Source organism: Polyodon spathula, chromosome 16, assembly GCF_017654505.1.
Source record: "Polyodon spathula isolate WHYD16114869_AA chromosome 16, ASM1765450v1, whole genome shotgun sequence".
Classification (NCBI taxonomy): Eukaryota; Metazoa; Chordata; class Actinopteri; order Acipenseriformes; family Polyodontidae; genus Polyodon; species Polyodon spathula.
In genome coordinates, this window is record NC_054549.1 from 27,510,493 (window position 1) to 27,536,790 (window position 26,298).

General features: G+C 38.7%; 1 protein-coding gene across 4 annotated transcripts; it reads left to right on the plus strand.

The window, feature by feature from the left end:
* The first annotated feature begins 5,406 nt into the window (after nucleotides 1–5,406).
* LOC121328252 (solute carrier family 41 member 1-like) lies at nucleotides 5,407–22,673 on the plus strand. Of its 4 annotated transcripts, none has more exons than XM_041272828.1 (11): nucleotides 5,407–5,479; nucleotides 7,848–8,176; nucleotides 13,992–14,099; nucleotides 15,083–15,154; nucleotides 15,699–15,843; nucleotides 15,976–16,122; nucleotides 16,921–17,065; nucleotides 18,173–18,252; nucleotides 20,576–20,710; nucleotides 21,315–21,463; nucleotides 21,792–22,673. In XM_041272828.1, the coding sequence occupies exons 2-11, from the start codon at nucleotides 7,874–7,876 to the stop codon at nucleotides 21,975–21,977; spliced, it is 1,470 nt and encodes a 489-aa protein (XP_041128762.1). In that variant the 5' UTR covers nucleotides 5,407–5,479; nucleotides 7,848–7,873; the 3' UTR covers nucleotides 21,978–22,673. The 4 variants fall into 4 exon arrangements, with proteins under 4 accessions (XP_041128762.1, XP_041128760.1, XP_041128761.1 ...); XM_041272826.1 differs by lacking the exon at nucleotides 5,407–5,479 and adding an exon at nucleotides 6,705–7,026; XM_041272827.1 differs by lacking the exon at nucleotides 5,407–5,479 and adding an exon at nucleotides 6,705–6,973.
* The last annotated feature ends 3,625 nt before the right edge of the window (nucleotides 22,674–26,298 follow it).

Sequence of the window (26,298 nt, forward strand, 5' to 3'; positions counted from 1 at the left end):
TGATGTTACAGAGCTATCAAGAAACAACCAAGGCATGTGTAAGAAATTCTTAAACTAATCTCAATAGTTATTTTATTTGAAACTTTTTAACATCAATGTCTTTTGTTTTTTAAAACAGGGGTTACCTTGGCACAGTGATAAATGCACTGTGAATACGAGTCCTTGTGTCACACTGTAAAAAGCATTGAGATTTACAGGTTTTCAAGCTCAACACAGAACCACAACACTATTAATTAGACACTGTAGACTACTCTAAAAACAAATATAATTTTCTAGTAATCCTTTCCATTGTGGCATGTGGCTGTTCAAATGAATAATTAACATGTGTAATGGGAAAAAAATGTAGACAGTAGTTAGACATCAAGACTAATGTCACGGGGGGCTAAACCTGAGACCACTAATCTCACCTACCTGTGCCAGATTTTAACCTTGGTCTCTAGAGGTGAAAGGTTAACCTGCTGTGCTAACCTGCCCCCCATACTTCACATTTAAAGATGTAGACAGTGCTTTTCATGATGTACAGAGTTGGATAGGAATGTAGTTATTTTTATCAGTGGTACAATATGTGGCTTGTGTTTTTACCCTGCTTTTTTCATTGTAGGGTTTTTCTTTGAGCCTACGATATTTACAAATGTAGAGGACCACATGTACATTGCAAAGGAGGAGTCGTCTGGCCCCATCATGATTATCTCCAAATTGAAGGAGGGGTATGTTACAGTTTTCAAGGCAGCTCTTCTTTTATTCTACTATATGCATCCAATATGAATTAGTTCCCACATTTTCCTGTATTATAAAAACCGCACACTGTATGTTACTTGCATTTTATTTTTTCATGGTATTTTTGCAGAGTAAAAGTTGATCGGTAAAGGTTTTGAGAAGACCCAAAGCACGCAAGTTCTGGGACTTGAATTTCTGTTTAAACTCCCAGATCCAAGTCCTCAGTTTCTCAGTTTCTTTTCCAAAAACTCTGATTTTTAGATTGTCCACAAAATCTTTGTGTGACCTGTTGAAGTGAAATGCAGAGATGCACTGGACGTGCAGCAAAGAGAGATTTTCAGGGAGTGATCGCTAAACTTGGTTCATTAATAGCTTTAAAAAAAAAAAAAAAAAAATGAAATACATGTGTCTGTGCTGTGATACACTGCTATTATGGATTCTGCCCCCAGCCGATGACATTAAAATCTCTAAAACTACAAATGGCTCTTTTGCATTGTGGTTAAGACTCTTGTTTGTGGAGCACAACACTTTTAATTGCAGTAGTGATTTTTGACTCTCTAATATAGTTTGAAAACGTGAACTGTTCTCTCTGTTAGCGATGTTGACGGTGTAGTGAAGCATGCCAACGACACAGAGTTCGGTCTGGCCTCTGGCGTGTTTACCCGTGACATCACCAAGGCCATGTACGTGAGCAAGAAGCTGCAGGCTGGGACCATGTTGTCAACACCTACAACAAAATGGATGTGGCATCCCCCTTCGGAGAATTCAAACAGTCTGGCATTGGGAAGGACCTGGGTAAGACTGCTGTCTACACCCACACAGGGGATATTGGGGAAAAATACTATTGGAATACCACTGTACATGAAGAAAACATTGTTAGACCACTGCTTGCAATTTACCTCTCAAACTATTATCTATGGGGTGCCATGTGTAATAAATAAATAATTTTTTTTTAAAAAAAGCATTAATATTTTAAAGTCTTTTTCTGATTTAACTTATGTCTTGTATTTTTTTATAAATGTTGTTTATTTATTTTTTAAATTGTGTACATTCAGATATAATTATAAATCTAGTTACAAGATTTAACATTTCGCTAAATATTTAACTGGCCAGCTAAATCTGGAGTTTGTATGCAAATAAGCTCCGTCCGCTTTGTGCTTTCACACGATTTGATTGGTTATTGTAATGCTGAAATTTGCATGTCTCGATTATTATTACAAGAGCCAATCAAATCGTGTGAAAGCACAAAGTGGACCCACCCCATAATGATCCACTACATGATATAAACCCTGCGCTGTCTTTTGTTTCACCTCATTCACAAACATTTTTAATATCACCAAACAGATGTGATAAAAAAAGATCGTGCGACGTATCAAACAAGCGAGAACAACGCTGCTTTAGCTGACTCCTCCCTAATCGCCCCCTGCTTCAGTGTTGGAAATACCGGTACATTTACCTTCTAATACGTTATTTGGGAAAGGGTCACAGACGGGTACGCTGAAAGGATACAAAATGTTTTTGGTGATTCAAATTCAGACCCAAAAATTATTTTTTATTGACCCGCACCTGAACCGCAAACTGCGAAAAAAAGTTCAAATTCTGACCCGAAACCGACCTGGTTTAGCAGGTCACCAACGGGCCAGAATCCAGAAATGTGCAATCTCTGAAAACGGTTCATCTCATACAAAGTTAGGCTACTAGACACCCACTAGGAGCCAGGGGGTGCAGTGAGCTCATTCATTAGCATGTTGTGCTGTTTTCCTTGGAGGACTGGGTTCAAATCTGGCTGATTCCTTCATTTTCAAAGACTGTTCAATGACCTTATATTCAATGAAAAAGCACACTCTTGCCTGAAAGAGAGATGGCACTGTGGGCTAATTCACTAGCATGCTATGCTGTTGTCTGATGAACTGGATTCAAATCCAGGTGGTTCCTCTTTATTTTCAAAGAATTTGCTAATTTACATTATAGACAATGTGAAACAAGGCTTTCCTGTGGGAGCTGGCAGTGCAGTGGGCTAATCCTCTGGCCTTTCTTCCCTGAAGATGGTGGTTCAAATCCAGCTGCCAGAGATGTGTTCCTGAGGTATGTAACAATGTTGATTATAACTAACAATGTTGGTTGTGTTTCCACTGATGGAGGAGAAAGAGAAGACCTCCCTGCAGAGGGAGGAAGAAGTAGGAGAGGATAGAAAGGGAGAGGTCTGACCCCTAGTAGGGTGGAAGGTGGGGGGTCTTGCAGCCTGAGAGAATAAGCAGGTGGTAAGCTGCTTTTATGAAGACACTTATTCTTTCATCTATTATTGAATTCACACTTAGCAAATGAATAATTTCATGTGACTTCAATGAATAAGTACAGCTTGTCCAGTGCCACCGCATAACCTTCCCAGTCTCGCATTGCTATTAACAGTGTGTTTACCAGCTAATTCTTAACCTTGCAATGCAGTGCCTACTAAAGTAACCCTGTCTGATGATATTGTATTAGTATATGTTATAGACACACACACACACTCACAACTGAACTAAGATAATGATAAGATCAGACCAATACAGGTGGCAAAGAATAAGATAAATATTAGTTAAACTATCAAGGGTCAATGGAAACATCTTTATCTAAACCCACTAATATGGGCACCAGGAATCACACATATAATCATCTGCACAACCTAATAAATCTTCAAATCAAGAGGATTCCGAGAAATAGTAATAGAGACATAGCTGGAAAACTAAAAGTTAAGTTCAGTGAGACAACCTACTAGAATAAAACAAGGATAAGAGGGAGACAGTGCCCTTAGTAATGACATTCTTACCAAACAGTCTTACACACATTAGGAAAGACCTGTTCATTCGTCACAATTCATAAATAAATAAGATATTCCCTAAAACACTAATGGTAGTTTTGCAAAAGCAATGCAAATTTAGCAAATACTCCAGTTTTTAATAACTGTATGAACATAATTTAGATATTTTATTTAACATCACTGAAAGCCATACTACCAGCACAGTATTTCATGTTAGAGTTTGAAATGTCACGTTTCCATTGTTCCATTTCCGTTTTTCATTAAGTATATGGAAAACTACAAAGCGGAATGTAATTCAATATGTTAACAAAACATTATTGAGCACGTTTTATAAGTTATTTATTCATTCTATTGGGTAATGCAAAAACTTTTGGCCATAGCTGTAACAGTAACAGCAGGCAGTAAAGCAGACACACAATCTGGCAACTCAGATTAACAGTTACTGATCAGGCCTCATAAAAGCTAAACACATTACTAGGAGCCACTCACCAAACAGTAACAAACCGACCCATGATACCACAAATAAACAAACATCACATTTGTCATTAATGCTGCATTCAAAAACAACCCTGCAGGGACAAATAAACAAGTAAACATGGGGTGCATTCACCTGGCTTAATGAGCTCTATGAGTCGTAATCTTTACAAAACAATAGCAAACACGTCCTTAATCGGCTTTCTTCTTCCACAAACTAATACATTTAATTAAATACCTGTTTCACAAAGAGACACGCCCCCGGTTAACCTTATTAATTCGGTGAAACGCTGTCAATCAGCTGCGGTGCCCTCTGCTGCTTGCAAATAGTAGTTCAGGTAGTGAACTTAATTTCTTATTCAATGCTGCCATCGTGTGGCCATTTGTTAAAACTGCTAGTTTAAGTATAATCAACTTTTTTTCTAATCTTTATCATTTTAGTATCCCTTAACTGACCCCTTGTGCAAAAAATGATATGTCTGATATATTCTTAAAAACCCTATCCCTGTGGCAACAATCTAATTGAATACAACAAGCTATAATAAGTACCTGACTTCTGATTGGCGCACACAGTTAGCGAATCAAACCGAGAAACGCAATACCTAATTTGCATAAAGCCTATGGCTGTCCAGCATGCGCACCTGCTTAAATTCTTGTGAAGTATTGCTTTTCAAGTGATTATATTTTATAACAGGCAGTTTCGAAATGGACCACAACCTGACTGAAAGAATGGCTTTAGAGTTGTTCGAAATATAGTTCTTTACCGATGCTGCTTCTGTGTGGCGATAAAATGGAACTGTCATGTCAACGCGATGTCTGTCAATGCAATAGAAATGTTTTTGTTTAGTGTTGGGCGCTGGAGAAATGAAACTTTTTATAGCGATTTAAACTATATCGGATTGTATATACGGTTGAATGAAACTCTAATATGAAAATCAGCTTTTACACCCAATACATTAAAAAGCTATTGTGTTCTTCCTAATAGTTTTATTTGTGCTGCACTTCTATTCATTGTCAGTTCATTCGTGAGACGTACAGTATAGCAGACGGTACTAATTGAAACTGTATTAATAAATGCATTTATGTAAAATCTACTGCAGCAGCACAGACACGCAGTCTCATCTGTCATATCAGCACCCTCTCTCTGTTGTAAGGTTTTGTTAAGCGTTGTGTTAAATTATTGGCTGGCTGGCTTGTTGGCACTATTTGGCCCAGTTCCTTTTGAAGTCATATTGCAAGTGTTCGACTCGTGGAATACTTAAACACTGTATGCAACTGCCACAGGCCCTCGATGAGATTATGTTTTTCCATGTCTGTCTCAACACAAGCAAGGCTCATGTGTCCAAACTGGTCTAAAAGCGAAGCCCGTACCCATATGAAGTGACGTTCACTTGTGCCTCCGTGGTATTTAGTTACTCAGAGTAGCTTCAAAGTGCTGACTGTTACTGACTCCACACAGAAAGCACTGAAGGGCCCAGCAGCTGAAAGGTACTGCTTGTTAAATATTGTGTGATTCTAACCACCACACACTTCCTGTAAGTGTACTGGTTTGATTATACGGTGAAGCTTGGGGGTGTCTGAAAACGTTGATTGGCTACAGTCTGTACCCATTGCTGTTTTTTTAGTTAGGGCTGAATCCTTGCTGATTGGTGGATGTCTGTTTAAAAACTGCACAGCGCAGGGCTTGGGCCGTAGAGCTGGATAGCTAAGTGAATGTGTTGATGAAATGGACAGGTGACCTGTGCGTGCTACTGTATTTAAGCGTACCACTTACAAAACTGATCTTTAGAGTACGTTAGTTATCCTGGATTTGAAACACGATGACCCAGGGTTCAGAGTTAGCCACTTGGCTGCACTGTAATTCATTGTTTGTTTTTTGCCACAAATAATATTGTTGTTGTAATGTTGTTTCCATATGCATTTGTGCATCCAGCCGAGTGTATCCTGGGCTTGCTCTCTTCTCTTTGGATGGTGTTTGGCGATTTTGGTTGTGAATCATTAGTTTGTGAAGCTAAATAGAATGGTTTATTCCAGGTATGCAACCAGAGAGTAACAAGCAAAACACGCTTCTTTTCAATGTCAGATACAATGTCAATCATATTCAAATAAGATACAAATATTGTTTTTCTAGGTCACAGTCAGAAAAAAATAGGTTATTGTAACTTGCATTGCTCCCTGAATTTATTCCACTTGAGCTGGAATGACCAGTATGTAAATTGACAGGGTCATCACATCTGAGGCTGTTCCTTGTGCAACGCCAGTAATCGGTATACAGCCCCTAATGCAGAATGCCACATCTCCCGTCTTGCCCCATTGGTAGTGAAATGTTGATTTACTGGCATTAGTTTAGAACAGTCCAGCATTTTAAATGCAGAAAATGAAAAACATTTGTTAATTAACGCGTGACTGCCCTACATTTTCAAATAAGCGTTGGTTAGCACTTTGTCCTTGATAGTGACCAATAGCAGTGCTGGTTGGAGAGGCTGACCTTTGGAGGACATACACATACACAGACGATATATACATGTGGTAACCTTTACCATAGAATGCCAGATTTTGTCAATTCCTAAAACCGACTCAAATGGGGGCAGGGCTGCACTGTAGTTAGGTGAAAACCAATCGGTTACAAGATTGCTGGTTGATGCGATGTTCGGTGAAACAAATCAGAAAGCGGCGGTGCTGGAACTGCAATTTCCTATTTGGTAATCCAGGTCAAAACAGGAAGACAGCGCTAATTGCATCACTACGTCTCCCTAACACAATTGCTTACGCGTTTGCATTGACTTTCCTGTTGAAATTGTATTTTTCGAATTGTAATTCCTTCCTAGTGCTGTTGTTGTCCATTCATAAAAAAAAAAAAAAAAGGTTGCAGAAACAAACTGGAGCTTCCTGGCGGGCTGATTCAACGAGAGAGAAATGCAATTTGTTTTTTTTGTTTAATATTATAAGCTTCAAATGCCAACCAGATTTAAAGCAGCAGAGGTAAATAGGAAAGGAGGTTGACATTTGGATGCAGTTACGTTTACACACACAAGGTACACTGCGCGTTTCTTAAATTGTATTTTGTATTCTGATTTACTCCAGGTTAGCGGAATATAAACGAAGTCAGAGCAGCATATAGCCTAAATCCACACGTCAAGTCTGTTGAAGCAAACTGCCACTTCTACCAATACTTTATTATCGTCCTAACACTGTCTCGTAAATCGTGTGTCTTATCACGTGTGCATCTGGTTCTTAGTACATATTCTGTTTCTGCTTCGTTTTCCTCCTGTACTGAAACACTGCTCTGCTTCAGAATGAGATTAATACTGTACCCCCAAACTGGAAGTGCAGTACTGTCAGTGTTTACATTTTGCATCCATCTCCATAGAGGTGAAAGGAGCTGGAGTCACAAAATCCCGTAATCTTTTACACTGTATTTTCTGATAGCTGTTAGTTCAGGCTCCCAGTGTATGTTTAATTAGCTATCATTTGACAAAACAGCCATAGCCTACATACATGGGCTTGGTATAAATGACCCTATAGACACTTGCATATGTGAGTTGTTTTCCATCACAGGAACTGGTATTCTAATAGCTGTACTGTATATTACAAGAAGTCTCAGTCACAACGCTATTTGCTTTATTATAAGTTACCTTTCGACAAGGTGCATGGTGTGAAATTAGGCTCACTCAAAAATCTGGAATATCTTAAATTGTTATTCAAATAACAATTGTTATTACTGTGTAAATTTTTTGTTCCATTGATTGCATACAAATATGTTGCCTATTTACAACAAATACCAAATTCAGCTAAATGCTACAGCGCCCACTCCACCCTTTGGAAACAAATTCTTCTCTTTGTTTGTGTTGTGCAGGAATCCTAGGACAGCAGTGGGTCACCATGACTGGAGAGGAGATACGACAGAGGAAAAAAGAGGGCCGGTCGAAAAATGGAGATCGGTCCAAGCAGAGGTCAAAGTCGAAAGGCAAGAGCAAACACAACGACAGGAAAGCTGCCAGCTCGGAGGGCCAGGATGTTGTGCTTCCACCCCAAGCCCCACAGAAGAGGCAGGCTGAGGAGAAGGTTGCCATGGCAAAGACTGAGGAGGAGTCTTCAATAGCCATCGGCTTGCAGGTTCTCTTCCCTTACCTGCTTGCAGGGTTGGGCATGGTGATGGCAGGCTTGGTGCTGGATCATGTCCAGGTAGGCTGCTGATGACCGGGGTCCGGTGTGGGTAGAAGGGTTGGATGAAAAGCAACAGGGTCGATAATATGGGAATTGTGACTGCTCAAAATGAAGCTATGAACTACCACAGGGTATATTTTCAGAAATGAACTAGTCTAGTGCTACATTCTTATTTTTCCAAAGTCTTTTTAATCCTAGTGTATCTAGGCACACTTGTGCAATTTTGTTCATCATTTTATTTTTAGTGACTATGAAATAAACATCTTGGACAGTGTTTGAAAGCTATACCTGTGCTCTGTCTCTCTCACAAAAGAGGCAAGACAGAATAAAAGTGATTGTTCAATTAAAATATATTGGACATGTTGAATACCTACCTCAGAATCTTTCTGGACGAGTCTGGGACAGATGGTGTGAATCCAGTCTGTAAAGTCTACAGCGTTGTTTGAACAATGTGAACACAGTCTACATTTTGCCAAATCTGTCTGTATATATGTATCAACCATTTCTGTTTAGAGGTAATCACAGGATAACTATGGATGAAGCTGGATTGATGAGTGGTTTGCTATCAGTCGAATTGAACTATTGATTAACTGGCACAACTACAAATGCATAGTACACCCCCCCCCCCCCCCCCCCCCCTTTTTTTTTTTTTTTTTTTTTTTTTTTTTTTTTTTGAAGACATTGCTTTGCTCCGCGACTGTCTTGCTTAGTAAGTCGCAATGCAGAGGCCACTTCAGGCATTAATTTACTATAATATTTTAGAAACTTTTTTTTAAGATGAACAGGCATGTATACTGAAGCATATCTCCTGAGGCAGATTTATTTACACCACCATGAATAACTTATTCATTCATATTCATTCTGTAGGTCAAATAAATATTGTACCTAACTGCTTCCTGTGCTGTAGGTAAAATGGGTAGACAACCTTGGTTATAACTATGTACACCTCTCGTTAGTGTCCTAGTGCGCTTCATCAGCTGTTACAGCTGAAATGGAACAACAGCCAAGGACCGGAGTTGCCTACCCATGTGCTGAACCAATGGCGTCACATTCACTTGCACCAGAGGAAGTGACTAGGCAGTAGGAGGCTGGATACACTTTCAGTTCTATAGTGCTGTGTTTGAAATAGCTAGATATCCCTAATGGCATGATAAAGACCCAAAGATCCTCAACACAAGAAAAGGGAGGTTAGAAGATGTATTTTATAGCTTTGGATTATCATGAAACTCATTAGTGCAAAGAAAATCATTAAACACAGCCTGATGCGATTCATAATGTTTGCCCTGGCTGTACTTCTGACATTTTGTGCATTATCTAAAGGAGTAAAACATGTCTGCGTGTACTACAGACCCCTGTGTTTCTAGTGCCAGCTGCTCCACATAAACAAAATGCACGGAGGTTGGTTAACTGGTCACGGATTCCTCACTGTAGCATCAGTGAGTAAGCACCAGCTTAAAATGTGGCTGCGCAGTGCTCTCTAATCATCCCAGCTTCTAGGAAACTGGCAGTATCTTGGAAGTGACAACAGGAGTAGAGTATTTGTTTCAGAAACTGATTGGACTGTGTATCGGCATTCTTTTAGAGGGAGGCAGGGAGCTATTTTGAGTGTGAGCAGAATGATCGGACATGCCACTGTGACATGACACACCTTGCCTAAAGACCAGCGAGGAGACATGTGTTCGTGACAGGTACAAGCAGTAAGAAAATAACTGCATGTCCTTCACACTCCTCATTCAGACTGATGCCAGTCACCTGGATAGACTGCAGGCTGCCTGTCCTTTTGTGACCTTGCACAGAATTAGCTCTGTCGTTTTTAATCAGAACAAGAAAACTGGGCTTTGTTTTGGATGTGTGAAAGTACAGCTGGTAGTCTTTTGGATTACTTTTGCCTTACCAAGATGTCAAAGGCTGATGTGGATCAATATCTTTGAATTTCAACTCCTTTACTAGTCGGGCTTGAATGACAATTGATTATATAACGGGAATATTTCTGTATCAGTATTTAGGAGCTCTTGAATCATATACCTACCTTTTACCAAAGCCGGGGGCATCATTGCTCCAGGTCCAGACATGTGTAATCTGATTCATACTGTGAATTATGTCAGTTCAGTCTAGAATGCTTGACAGCATGATGAGTTAAAAAGCCATTTTTTTCTGACTCCGGTTGAGCGACTCAATAAGCCAGTTGGGTGGAGGCAGTTCTGGGGAAACCTGTTCTTCTGACCAGCTTCCTGAGCATGGGTTAGCAGCAAAAATCATGGTTGTTACCCAACTGGAACTGGAGTTCTGCTTCCAGGGGAAGAAGCTGCGTGGTTTCACCTGTAAGCTAACAAAGTCTGCCAATGGCTTCCTACCAGAAAGCTCCTGGAGCATCGCCACCCAAGTTCTCCTGCCGTACCTGGTGGCTGGACTCGGTATGGTGGCGGCTGGCTTGGCGATGGATATTATGCAAGTATGTGTTCCAATTTCCACCCATGTGTTCAAACCAATGCTGTGTTTTCTAAATGTCAGGGAGCGAAAACAAAGTTGTGATCAGATACCTTTCATATGTATCATATAACACTAGTGAGAAACCGCTCTATAGAGTCTTTTACATTACAGTGCTGTTTTTCAACCATAACATTTTATTATCCTCTTAAAAAAAAAAAAAAAAAACATATGTTGTAATAACTAATTAAACCTTTTGTTCTAGCTGCTTCGGTCAGTTAATATATTTACTATGTACAGTGATAGGATAAAACTGGGAAACACCTATACTATATAGCACACACTTTTGTGCAAATGGGGCTGTCCCTCCACATGGTTGAATAGACGCAAATGGCGTCCCTGACTGGTATTTTGAAAATCTTTCTGACGTTCACAGTGCAGTTTGTAGCATAGCAACAGCAGACTGGTGTAAGTCGCGTGACTGGCCCTGATTAAGTCAAACTCGGAGCTGAAGCAGAACTGTACTGACTTCTTAAAATTAAAAACAATCACTGTGAATGTGACGGAATGATGAAAGTCTAAACCATCAAGTATACAAATCGCCTATACCCCCTATAGTTAAAAATTTAAAAGCTGCGTCTCCCTGTTGCAAACACAGTGAAAGAGGGCGCAGCTAGCAGGACTACATATTTAAGACAGGTGGCAGTTTAAAGGCACAGTCGCAAAAGTCACAGCTCTATGGACCATTGCGTTGAACAGGATTTGCAGCTTCATAGTTCAACTTTCAGATATAAATCATTGAAAAATGGTCTTATAACCCTCCAGGGCAAGTCATATGCCTTGAAGATTTGTCGCATGGACTGATAGCCAGTTGCCCTATAGGCTCTACACCCTGTTTGTCCAGCCCCTGTACTGTGTTTTGTGTCACATCTAATCTACTGGCAATGGTGTAGCTTTTTCCTGACTGTGTGAAGCAAGTTATCTCCACAGCCAGGCCTCCTTACAGGCACTCCTCATATCTGAGCCCTCTCAGAGACACACCCCTACCTGACAGCGGCAAACCGATAACAACAGCTGACTAAATATGATACTGTTTAGTACTGTTTTATATAGGGTACTAGATGTAGTTGTTAGTGATTTTTTCAGAGTATTTAGTCCACTCACACAGCCTGATAGGAGTCTTTCTCATTTTCTTCAAAAACATCTGATCCTAGGTGTTGATTTATTATTCGGCATCTGCCAATTGCATTGTTACTTTCTGTGGATTTACACAAACAATTACTATTTTCCCTGGCACTGCATCAAAAACACGTCAATGGCAAATACGTTCAGATCTCTGCTTTAATTCATACCAAACTGTGTTTTCTGAATATGTAAAGAGTACGCAAGTGACATTTTCTTAGGAATAAGCTTTTTAATTGTGTTGAGGTGCTTTGACCATGAGTGCAGGAGCTGCTGTTCAGTTCTAACTGCTTGACAAATTTGTATAGGCTAGATCAACCATAGTGCTTTTACATTAGTAAGCAAAACAGAAGTGGCAAATGACCATTATGGGTGTGCAACTGTAATTTTTACCCACCAAGACAGGGTAGCATTACAGTATGTATGTTCCGAGTAATTACCTTTAAGAAATTTTAAGATAATAGGTATGAATTAAATGGAATAAAACATGTTAATTACTCAACATAAAACAATTGTGGATGCTGGGTTTCTGTTTGCACAGTTATTGAGTATCAATCTATAAAAATATGACATTTAACATAGAACCTGCCGTGAACTAAAACGACATATTTTTTAGCGATTGCCTTACCTTTCTTTTGTACTTTTGATATGAAATCATTTGCATTTCACTTTCCTTAGAAATGCATCATTTCTGCAGTGAATTATGGGATTGTAATCCTGGTTAAAATGTAATCTCTGTTTAAACTCGACAGAGTGTTTTCACTGTGTGCACCCAAATTAGATTTCAGGAAAGGTCACATTTACGTAGGCTGCATTTCCTAGATTTGTAACAAGTTTTCATTGTCAGTTTACAGCCTTCGTATGATAGTAAAAATGTCAGTGCCCATGTTGAGAGTAACATACACGTTGAGAGTTTACTCAACACATATTACCAACTTTGGTACCGTAAGCACTGTCCTGTTGCCATTATACAGCTTCACCCACACTGATGTTATGCACACACAAGCCCACGGGTGCAAAAAGCTTTGCAGTCAACCGAGGTGTGAATTATTGTGAGAGAAGTGCTTGGTATAAGGTTTCCATTTATGTGAATGTAAAGCTCTCCGTAGCTTGTAGGCTCAAAAGGCCCAGTGTTTCATCTCTAATTTCTGTGCTCAGTACAGAGGCTGGCGAGATGCCCAGTGTTACACCTGCCATCCATTGCACTCACATTTCACTGTAAGACAGTTACTATTCCTATACAGTATTTGTTTGTTTTAGAGATCAGGTAAACTCTGTAAGTGCATCGTGCTGGAGTTACAAATCCCAGGTGAGGTGCTAGGGGATATTGTGGAGGCACCCTGTGTATTCTAAAAATATTGCAAGCTGTATTCTGCATTATGTGTTCCTACCCATCGCTGACAGTTTGCATTTACAAAAACAAGAAGATGGCTGCCAGCCAGCCATTTTGAATAGGTCAAGGACAAGCGCATCCTCGATGAAGGCTCTTCACTGTGGTAGTTGACCTTGACTTTCGTTATTGCCTTTGCCTTCAGCTAGGAACGCATAACTTCCTTCGCAGTCAACTACAGTCAAGAGGCATTATCACTTAATAAAGACACGGTCAAGCTGTTGATTCTTTCTTGTTTGATACTCACAATGGAAGAGAATACAGTTGTGTCTGCAGCCAATATCTCAAAGTGTTAAATATAATAAATAGGGTATACAAAATGTAAAAGACTAATTTGATTATTAATATCACCTCCTACTCCTGTGTGAGTTTCCCTGCTGACATTTACGTTGTGATGGGCAAGCTGAGTTTGTTGCTGCTGCCAGCAAGATGCATTGATTCTGATGTTTTGTTTTCTTCACCACAGGGAAGCTTAGTCTCGCTTAGTCTAATAATGCTATGAACCTTTCAAGGATGCAATGAAAAACAGGAACAGAGCATGAATTGGAAACCAAATAGACTATTTAATAATTATTTGATATTTACTCCTTATTTAATCTGTTTAATCCAAAAACCAAATGTCATATGCTCCCAATATGGTGACCATCTTAAGTAAATGTGAAGGTCACAATTAGATTTGGCCCCAGCAGTCTCCATAACATGGAAAATAGTCAGCATCTGAAATAATGTATGCAATATTAGAAGTTGTAATAGCAGATTTCCAAATTCACACAAACATATGCTTAGTAATAAAGAAAGGCTGTGATTACCTACTTGTATAATGTTCTGTTTCAGCACTGGGAGGTATTCAAGACCATCACTGAAGTGTTTATTCTGGTGCCAGCCTTGGTGGGATTGAAGGGTAACCTTGAAATGACCCTGGCTTCCCGGTTGTCGACGGCAGTGAGTATAAGATAACATAAAGTGTATGTCTCCCTGTGAAGTCTTGGCTATACGACACCTCTTTATACAGCTTCATACCTGGGACTGTAGATATTTGTGTATTCAGAGGCAAGTCAACACAAATATAATTTAGATATGTTAGTATGCCAAAAATATATTATACAAACAACACATGTATCTTGTTGAGTATTTTAATGGGGTGCAGATATTTGTTTGCTGTAAAAAAGTACTTTATTACCACACTATAGCATGCAAAATTGTTAATGCATAATAACAATAACAGCGAAGTTCAAACACCAAATATATCTTTTTGTATGTTTAGTACAGGAGCCCAAACTGGAAAGTTTTGCTTACTAGAAGGTATCCATTTATACAACATGTATTTTCTGTTAGAGGAAACTCTGAGAGACATGAAGATGGATGTAAAAAGTGGTGTCATTTTATTTCATAGGTGCTAAATCTTCTGAAAAATGTAATTTTGACCTCTGGAGACCTCGTGTAAGGCATGACTGTAGGCGGGCAGGGTGAGTCATACAGACAGGGGAGTGCAGAGATGGCGCCTTGGCTCTGCGAAGTGGCTGATCTCTGCTGAGGATTCCACAGGAAGCTTTGCATTACCTCTGGGACTCACTACGAGTTAGGGAGGCTACAGCGCACCCTACTGGCCATGTACCTGATGCACTCAAAGCGAAGACCTGCAGGGCTGGCCTTTGTCCTCCAGGGCCTGGTGGCTCACCAAAATCTTCTCTAGAGCTTTTGAGTGTAATGAGGCAGTTAGCTTGGTCATGGGATTGGGGGAAGACCACCGCTCTCCAGCTGTTCTGAGGATTGCTGTGGTCAGGGAATTTTTAAATTAGACAGAAAAACAGGGGTCAAATACTATGAAGTACAATGGACTCAAAAATATAAAGATGAAACTAAGTTATAGCTGCACGACTGCTCACTGTAATTCATTACAGATATGTATATATTTTTTTTCTTAGTCAAACACTGGTCAGATGGACAACACGCGGGAACAGTGGAGGATGGCTACCTGCAACCTAGCCCTGATTCAGGTAAACTGTGAAGCGGATTTTGAAATACCAGTGCTGGGTACAACATATTACACACTTTGTGTTTTCCCTGTTAGTGGGGATGGCCTGGAGACGATCAGATTTTTGAGGGTCTCAGAATCTCCTTTAGATGATTTCTGGATTGTGATTGGTAACACTAACACTGGAGGTGTCTTGGCACCTGTTCAGTTGAAATTGATCCAAATTTAAATGGACGTTTGTTACAGTAATACATTTTTTAACGTGCTGTCCACATGGACCACAGCACATCAGAAAAGCGATTACTTTGTATAATGAGCAATCTTGATAAAATGATCTTGCGATGGACGGTTTTGTTAAAAGGCAAAACTAACTGAGATGAATTTATAACTATAAATCGTAGTTGTTAATCAGTCGTAAATCACGTGGTAGAAAGAAGCTATGCAGTTATGTTAGTCATGTATGGAAATACAAAACTTTGAAAGTATCACAATGAATTACTTTACCCCTAAAGAGCTGATGTACTCTCTAAATGCTCATCTCTCTCCCCCCTTCTCTGCACTCACAGGTCCAGGCCACCGTTGTGGGGCTCCTGGCTGCAGTAGCGGCTGTCATTCTGGGGTTTATATCTAAAGGACACATTGATCTGGAGCAGGCCGCGGTTCTGTGTGCCAGCAGTGTCGCGACTGCCTTCATAGCCGCCCTGTCGCTAGGTAAGTAGTCAAGGCAGGTTTTCATTGTCGCAATTTTAAGCTGCTTGCTTTTTAAAGCAGTGTTCACGGACTGATTTAATTGTCTACATTATTTTCTAATGACAATATTAATGTCTCTCTCACTGTCTCTAGGTCTGGTCATGATTGGGGTCATTATTGCATCCAGAAAGGTGGGAATTAACCCTGATAATGTGGCCACACCTATTGCAGCCAGTCTTGGGGACCTGATAACCCTTTCACTGCTGGCCGGAATTAGCACTACACTCTACAAATATAAAGGTAAGATAGTTACCTGGTTAACAGTAGGCAACTGTGTGGTCTAGTTTCACTGTACTGCTATGGCTAAACGTTTTGTATTACCTTATAAATTAACTAATTTAGCTTCATATCAGATTACACACCTCTGAAAAATGTGACATTTTGTTTCTTTGATTACGATATGTTAAATAAAAGATCTAAGTTCTATGTTCATATTTTTTGTTTTAATTGTCAATGCTAAAATTCTAGGTGATGCAACACTTTTGGCCATAGCAGTACATTTTGATATAAACAGATATTTTGGAGTTAAATTGATCATGGACATAGCCAAAATGTTTGTCTTCTTTTACTTATGAATTTGATTGTGGAATAATAGTATTTGCATAAAACCACTGTTTACCTAAGTCCTGTTGTGTTTTTGTTGTTTTTTGTTTGAAAGTGCGTGCACAAAAAGTATTATTATAGTTATTTTATTTGAAGCTATTACATGAATTTTTTGGTGCATATGGCCCCATATATGTTAAGTAAAATAATTTAAAACAATATATAGAACCATTTTTTTTCTTCTTTCTACCAAATTAACATAAAAATATTGATATTAGTGCTTACAATTATTTGCCACCAGGTGTCAGCCAACCTTAAGTAGCGTCAAAGCTTGTGCTGTAGAACCTTACCAGAGAAAGACTTTATAAGTAAGAAAAGAAGTCCATTTGAACAAAACTAAATTGACATCATGATTTAATAACATATTGAAATATAATGATGATGAATTTTATTCTCACTGTCCTAACACCTGCGTTCGTTTTTGTGGTCCCTCAGATATCCCTTACCTGTCTCCCCTGGTATGTGTCCTGTTCATTGTGCTGATCCCACTCTGGGTGGTCATCGCTAAGAGAAGCCCTCAGATCAGGGAGGTGCTGAAGTCAGGCTGGCAGCCAGTCATTGTCGCCATGTCAATAAGCAGGTAGGGCCTCTGTTGTGGCCTTGTGATATCTGTGTGTTGTACTGTGGTTAGTTTGGGAAAGGCTTTGTAGCCAGAGTGCCAGTACTCAAAACTCATCAAAATAACAGGAATTAAAAAAGCTGGTAAAAATGGCTTGCCGGTTGCCAGATGTTTGGTTTGTGCATGCCAGTACTGGAGAAAATTATGCAAGAAAGCACTTTATTAATTTTTTTTTATTCATTTATTTATTTTTTTAATTTGGAGTTTCAAAATGAGATTTTCCATAACGTTTTGAACAGTTGCCTTCCTATACTACAGAAAGAGAGGTTTTAATAGTAATGCTAATTAGGTGATACTGATTGCTTTTCTTCTTCTTCTTCTTCTTCTTCTTCTTCTTCTTCTTCTTCTTCTTCTTCTTCTTCTTCTTCTTCTTCTTCTTCTTCTTCTTCTTCTTCTATTATTATTTAACTTAGAGCAACTTGGTCAGAGTTTTCTTATCTAATGAGCCTTCCTTAGATTGATTTTTATATAATTTTCTGTTTCAGTAAGCGCCTCCAGTTACTTCTTAAAACTCAGAAGTTTAAAGCACTCCTTAGGGCTAAATAGAGCTCTCGTAATCATGTCTAACCTCCACGTCTATCTGATCCAGTAGAAACAGCACTACTGGTAATACTTCGCACAGGTTTGGGGCTGTTTCACAGTCAAGACCAGCTGTTATACCCCACCAACAGACAAATAAGTGAAAAGCCCGTTTGTAAGATTTTTTCATGAGAACCGCTTAACCTGTTACGATGAAACTTGGTTAGGACATTCTTTAGCACAAGGTGTTCAGGGAATTCAGTATAAGGAGATACCTCTGCGTCTTTCCAAACTCTGTATGTCAAACTTGCATTTTTAACAAATGCATACAGTGATCTACCTTTTATTGATACAGATACCTATCATTTTGTATTCACAGACATGAGGATACTGAACGATGTTTTACAGCAAACACCATTCAGCATCTTCAGAAACAGCTCGACCGCAGTCGACGGAGCAAGTAGCCTGAGGAACCACAGCGAACACCAATTAATGAAACATTGTGCTTTTGTGTTAGTGTTCACATTATTTTTTCTGTTTGTTTTACAGTATTGGCGGTCTTATTTTGGACAAAACTGTGACAGACCCTGATTTTGAGGGAATGGCGGTCTTCACCCCAGTTATAAATGGTAGGTATGCAGGCATGCTTGTGTTTAATTCTGCTAGAATGTGGGAGGCTAAGGACTTTTCTGCATATTCAATGTGATCATCTCATTTTCCATCAGTCCTGATCTATGGTGTTTACAAATATACTAGAAATAGTTCTCTACACACAGCGATGCATACACAACATTGACCTAGCACATGGTAATTCTTTGCTAATGTGGGTCAGGGAAATAAATCAGCAGGAACTGTTTCTCCTCGGCCTGTTACAGTGCCCCTACTGGCCAGTGCCTGAGTTGGCTCAAGCAGACACCTGCTGGCCTTTGTCCTTTGTGGGCCAAGGTCCGCTGTAAAGCACCTGGGTGTAAAGAGGCAATAGACTTGGTTGTGGGACACCCACTCACCTTCATTTATTTCAATCTGTTGCTAGGTGGTACAGTGAGGAAACATAATTGGACATTCTAAATGGAGGAGAAATAACTGAGCATAAAAGTGTAAAATTATATTAAAGTCTAAACCTGAACATTCACGTTGATTTAATGTGACAGATGGTTAAAGATCTGTCTGTCAGACTGATAGTAAATCATAGAAATATATATCAGCGTGTCACCACACTCAATGTAAACCGAGTGGAAAATGTCAAACTGTAGTTTAGAAGTGGCTTGTCGAAGTTATTACATTGGAACAATATGTAGTCTGGTTCACATTTCCTCTCGTTATTGCTATCTGTGCCTAGTTTATACAAGGTTTCTTTATTTAATTTGCTCTCACTGTACATCTCCCCTCCTGTGTTTTAATGCATACAAGTGAGCAAAAGATGTTGGCATTTCTATCAAAGGCACTGCTGCAGGGCACTTGAAGCCTTTTTTTATTAAATACATGCCTATACAATTATTACTTGAAAAGGAATGAAAGTATAAACTGAAATACTTCTAGAGATCAATGTTGTCTTTCTAGTCCATTTGCTGCTCCTGTAAATCTGTATGTTTTGCAAAATAATACTTAGATGCACTTATCACAGGGAACTCCAAAATACCTGATTAAAGAAACAGCTGCTGTTGATTTAAGCAGCTGACTGACGAAGGCATCTCTCACCCTTTTCATTTGTCTTAAACATTTTGGCGGTGTCAGATCATTATATTGTTATGAGGATTACAGTAAAACAGCCATTATTATATTGTGATGCCTTTGTGTGGTTTCTCAGTAGTCTCTGGGCTGATTTACAAGGGTTTTAAACATGGAACCGACACACATCATTGACTCATTTTACAGGCAGATACATGTGAACTAGTTAATTGTGTATACCTGGATCATGAGTCGTTGCTATGTGATATATTGTGATATATCGTGGTTGAGCTTGTGTATTGGTACATGTCTCAGAAGCCCTAAATAGCTTATAGATCACCAATGAGCAAGCCAATTGGTTGGATTGAAAAACCTGGCCCACCTCACGTTATATTATCCCCGTGGCAGCGACGACCCATTTGTTCTCTGGGCATATCTGTTTCAATCATTATTTCTTTCAGTGGGCCAAGCTGCACTATACAATTAATTGGTTATTTATCTGATTGGTTCCAGTAAAATAAGATCTAAGATCATCAAGAACTGGCTTCATCCCAAAAATAAAGTATGCTTGCTTGTGTTGGCTGATTTTATTTTATAAATGTTGTAATCACTTTGAGAGCAATGACGTCAATTCAATATACAGCTACTAGCTGTAGAAAATAACACTAAGAAAAACAAATCTCTATAGAAACATCTGTATTTCACATTCTCTGTGCACTGCCATTTCCTTTTTTATTAAAAAATTATGCATTAATATTAATTCGTCACGTATCCGACTGCGGTTCGACCAGAGTAAGAGCGGATATGTAAAAAGTCAGATAAATTAGTCCTGTTTTAAATACCGTTATACACAGCTGTAACAATTACTGTATTCACACAATTGTTGTCTTTTGAGATTAAGCTTTTATTAGGGATCTCCCCTATATCCCTTGTTTAAAAAGGTACAGGGTATTAATGCTTGTGACAGAGTAGTCGTCTGCCGTGTGGGTGTGTGCATTCGCTGCTGAGTGACAGGCAGGAGATCCAGACGGAGGTTAAAGTTGATAGGCCCCGCAGGCGACCAAGTTTTATTTACACATCAACACACTGACACTAACAGCTCACGTGACACTACCAGCAATGGCAGCACACTGAGCACATACAACACAGTGTATGAACTAATCTTCTCTGTTCAATAATAAACTAACGCTGCTGCAGAGCTTGGTCATGGCAGATGAACAGTTAGGGCAAATATCACCTCTACAGCAGTTTCATTGCTATACACCCCCTCCCCCGTCTCTCTAGGTGTTGGAGGGAACCTGGTTGCTATCCAGGCTAGCCGAATCTCCACCTACCTCCACTTCTGGAGTATGCCTGGGGTTCTGCCATACAAGCTGAGGCAGCACTGGCCCAACCCCTTCACTACCTTCTTCTCCTCAGGTCAGTGGACCGAACTATCAAAACGCATACCATATACCCAGCTGTTCTGTGTAATATATACACTTTCCATATAGTTTATATGTTATAGTTAGGGTTGCCAGATGTAGGTGTATGTTTTATGTAACAGGGCCAATTTCCTTTCTGTGGCTTTATCATTTTTAAACTGGGAACCTTACATGGTATTGGAAATGCAGAGAACAAAAATATGTATGTTGTAACTACAGCCATTTTGTCTGGTTTCACCGACTTCTGTTGGTACAGTTTTACAAAGTTAATATTCCTTGTCTTTTCCTTTTTCAATTCATTTCTCCTAGATGTACCAACAACCATGACTGTGAAATTAACTAGTCGTAGGTTAGCAGCAAAGATATGAAGGCTGTATAATTTGGTAGAAAAATCTACATATAAATTACACCTAAAGGAACTGAAGACAGATATTATCTGATGCATCACTTACAGAACTTCCTGTTGTGCTTTACTTTGTGACTTTGTGTTTATGGATTCATTACGTGTAAAAATTGTAGCCAACCTTGATATTCCTAACAGAGCTGAATCACTGTGCTGCAGTAAAAGCAATGTTTTTTTTTTTTTTTCCCCTTTGCAGGAGTCAATTCCAGGTCAGCCCGTGTCCTGTTCTTGCTGGTAGTCCCTGGTCACCTGGTGTTCTTGTATACGATTACCCTGCTCCAGGGAGGCCACATGGCAGTAACTCTCACCTTCGTCCTCTTCTACTTGACTGCCGCTCTCCTTCAGGTACAGAACCACAGTAACTCCCCCCACCCCCGACTACTGCCCTTCCGTTCAGCTTGGGCATGATCTGAAGATCTCCCAATTCCCCCCGCAGTATTGTTAATTAATAAAAGATGCAGTTGTATTTTCAGTACTGTCTACAATCATTGGGGTGGTCCAGAATAGAAACTCTTAATGCAGCCGTAAACCAAATTGTGAGACAATTGCATTTATTAGAGAATAAATCCTATTTTAAGTTACTTAAAGTGGTATTAAATCAAACAGCCCCCTTGGTGAACTCTGTCATTGAAACACAGGATCCCCCATGTTTGTTTGTATTGCTTTTGCTCAGGTGGGAATCCTGCTGTACGTGGCGGACCTCATTGTTCGGTTGATGTGGCGGAAGGGTCTGGACCCTGATAATTTCTCCATCCCCTACCTCACCGCTCTGGGAGACCTGCTGGGCACAGGCTTCCTGGCGCTCTGCTTTCGTCTGGTCATACTGGTCGCAGGAGCGGACGCAGAGCCAGGCAACTGAGTCTGCCATCCTGCATCTCTGCCTGTGTATTCACTAGAATACATTTTACCGCAGTCTCATTTGGTATTAGCTATGTGAAAAACAGCAAGTAAGTTGTATCCATTATTATTTTTATTTTTATTAACAGGTTTTTTTTGTTGTTGTTTTCAAGGCATTTCTTTTGTCATCTTTCTTCATGGGTGAGGTCTGATTTTTACGATCAGTTAGCAAAATAACATTTCAGAGCAGTAGTACATCCCTGGGAATAAGAGTTTGAATAATGAGTTTGAATAATGATTCAACCCCACAACTGTACAATATTTAAAAAAGTATAACATTTGAAATATATTTATTATTGTCAACTCAATGAATCAATTACGGAACTGTGCAGTATCAAACAATTATGTTATGTATAGTTAATTTATGATTCTCAACATAATTCTAAATATTATTATTTAGGATTCCACAGCTCAGCTGTGCACTTATGAAAACCCAATCTAGCCAAGTCATCAGATGTTAGTGCTTATACACTGTTGATGTGTTATCCGAGAGGCTTTAGGGACTCCATCTAGAGCTGCCTTCCTTGGCTGGTCTGTTTTGAGTCTTATGGCTCAAATGGAAAGTCTCATTTGTGTGTTTAAAATGTAATTTTGTGTATGTACAACTTTCAGTTGCAAGTGCAAAATAAAATGATTTAAATATTTGTTCTTGCCTCTACTTGCCATTTCCAGTTCTGTTTGCTAGAGTGTATTGTGCCCTTAAGACAATACGGTAAGCAGAAATAAGGGTCTTTATCCCTGTGTGGGAGTTTGGACTGTGACCAAACTAACATGTTGAATCTAATTTAATCCCCTGACAAATTTGGTGTCAAATGATTTAACGTCCTAGAACTGATTTTTTTATGTGGCGTTTCAATGCTTTTTTAAATTATTCAAATGGCCTGTTGTACTATGTGGTCAACTTCTATTTTCATGTCAAGAAAAAAGAGAAATTGAAACTGGGATCAAAACGACTGGTTTCTAGTAGTTTAGCCCTCATTTCTCATGAATTAGGTGGTAAGTTCAACATGAATTATTCAATGACGCAGAGTGGATTTGAAAAAACAAAAGCCTTAACATGCAACATACATTAAAACAAACAAACAAACATACATGAAAAGTTTTTTTTTGTTTGTTTTAAAGTTAACAAAAAAGGGTTTTGAGGCATTTCACATCTTCTGCATCTACCCATTTGCAAATATTATCATATTAAAACCATATTATCTACTTTAGTTATGCACTGTTAACATCTGATACGCTATCCAGTTCTGAGACAAAGATGAAGTCAGTTAAGCTTCTTTTACTGGAGGGCTTGGGTCGGTGTCAAGAAATCCAATACTTTGTGCTATAGGGTGTGGCCATTCTTTTAGAACAAATAGGAAATAAAGCTGGAAAATCATATCATTCAAAATGGTTTAACTTCTTTGGAATATATATAAAAACTGTATTTATTCCAAAGAAGTTGAACCATTTTGACAAGTGACATTAATAAGTTACATTTCAATCAGTAGCAAACATTAAAAGTTAGTCTACTTAGAGCATCTCCTATCCTTGAGTGTAACTGCAACCATTGTAAATCAACCACTGTGTCATGCATCTTTAACCATTAGCTTAGATCTCAGAAAATGATTTACCTGTAGCAGTAAGTAACCAGACTAATACAGAGCATGGCTGAAGGGCAACATAATCCATGTGCACAGGGAGCTGCTGTTCAGCAGCCATGAAGAAAGGGACCACATGTGCACACTAGCATCTAAAAACATTATTCAAAAGAGTAAACGTCAAAAAAGGCTTTGAAATATGATATATGCCCTTACCTGCTGCTTTCTTTGTTGCTGATTTATGGTGAACATCTACAGTAGGACTGATTGTTTGCCTTAAACTTTGGATTCTTAAACAAATCTTGTTGAACACAATTTCTAGTACATCAAGCCGTTTAATAGGTATATTAAATACATTTTTTAAATAACAATAAGTAAATAAATGCATATGAAATACTGTAATTGCCTGACAATTTCTAAATACACCCCCTGCAATGCATTTACATCATCTTAAGAGGTGGTTACATTTGACACTTGCAAAATTGTTTTTCAAAATAGCTGGAGGCAACACATAATAACAATAATATTTCATTTCTATAAATTAATTTAGAACTTATTGAGCTCTGGTTCCCAATAGAGAAGCCTGGAATCAAAATGGGTCAGTTATTTTGCTCCATTGTAATGGTAATGTAAGTTAAGAAGGACGCTAGCAATGTAATTCAATAATCACAGAGGGTTGTAAATCACTTTGTGTGTATTTTAAAAGGGTCACCAGCAGAACGTGCTGCTTTTGTATATTCAGCTTATCAAGCTACTTCTAAACCACTACACACATACAGAAAGTCTGTACAATAAATCACAGGATAAAGTTACAAATATTTGTATAAAATCGAGAGTTTATCAGGACTATAGGTAAATGCAAGCATCTATAGAAGTCGGAGTGTATGATAAGTTTGGTGGAGCCTGGTGAAAATTCAAGCTAGTTATGGTATTTGCCATGGAGTGTGACAGACGGGATGAATTTATTTATTTATATACCAGTTTTGGCCGCCATTTTGTCAAAATAGCCATCATGGGAATATGTAGGACATTGTAATAAGCAGCTTGTTTAAAATGACTAATTTATCATAATATCCCATTCAGAGATCTCCAGTGTTTGCCAATGGGGTGACAAACATACCAAACTGTTTACATAGTTTTGAGATCCTGCTATCCACAATATCTAGTGGTGATAACAGAAACCATTGGTTTTTTACTGCTTGCCAAGATAGGAGAAATATGGTCACCCTAACCCAGAGCAGTGCTGTTAGTGTAAACATATTATTACATATACCCACTACTGCCCCTGGTTTGTAAACTATATCTAACAATCTTCAATGTTATAGTTTTACTAAAATCAATTTATACACATTATTACACAAATGTTCAGATGAAGACATTGAGTATTTTATAGTTCTGGATTCTTCTGTGCCAGGCCATGTTGCACAACAACCAGCAGGGGCTATTATTTAACTGGTGCAGCACATACTTTGTGACCTCTGTATCGCATTCTATTGCCAGCTAGCTTCAAGAGCTGCATGTGTTGTTCATTTTAAAGGGGCCGGGCAAATTTGTTTGAGTTTTTTTTTTTTTTGTGTGACCGGGTCAGTGGCTAGTTTGCTACAGTAAATATCACAATATAAACAAAGTTAAGTGGGGTTTGACCCAGGTTTTTCAAATAACCACAAATGTTAAAATGTAACTTTCCTAAATAGATAACATGTTTTAGCCACAGTTAAGAAATTATTAACCTCACCTCTTGAAATTGTTTTTGTCGTGTTTTTTGAGGTTGCTGCCACTTCCCCCACACTTCTCCAGTCTTCTTTGGGGGTAACAATTGGAATGCCCCCTCTCCCCTCTCCCCTCTCCCCTCTCGATGTCTGGTAACTCTTTCAGTCCCCATACAAAGTCATGAGCTCCAGAATGAGGATTTCTAGTATGATTTCTATTCAGAAATTCTAGTATGATGGGAACCATCTTAAAGATGGGATTTTGGCCCAACGACAAACAAAAAGGAAATACTTACTATACAGTACATTTGCAGAAATGAAAAGTGTCTATTGCCACATTCTTATTTTTATTATTAAATACTATTTAGGACCCTACTTTTAATTATTTATTTATTTTAAATGTGAGCACTCTTTAAACAAGCAATCTTTTAATATTTAGCACATGCCATAAAGAAACAATATACTAAAGACTGAAGTTATTTAAGCAGGCCTACATAGGATTTGATACACATTAAAAATCACTAAGAAAACGAGGCTACAGCCAAGTTTATTGGAAATATACCCTATACTAGTTATATTAAAAGGAAAACCAATTTCTATAGTAAATATTCTTTTTTGTCCATTAATTGTAAGCAAAACTGATCTCTTACAAACCCTCCTGTACAAATAATTCTAACTGGTTTAATAGACCCTGATTCCAACAAACAATGGATTTCCTTGTCTTTTCATTACTGTTTTAAATGTATCATACAGTGGCTTGATAAACTCCTTTAACACAATTGAGATTTGATAACTGAATACAGTACTATTTCAGCTGTTTTGACTTGATAAAAAAAAGTAGTCAAATATTTTCTGTACACAAATACTAGAAGGGGATGCGTGGAACATTTTCATTTTTATACCATTTGCACTTTAGTTTGAAGCTTTCATCTTTTCAGCCATTCTTGCATTTCTTTGTAAATCCTCGCTTCATCCCTGAAAAGTGAAATTCATT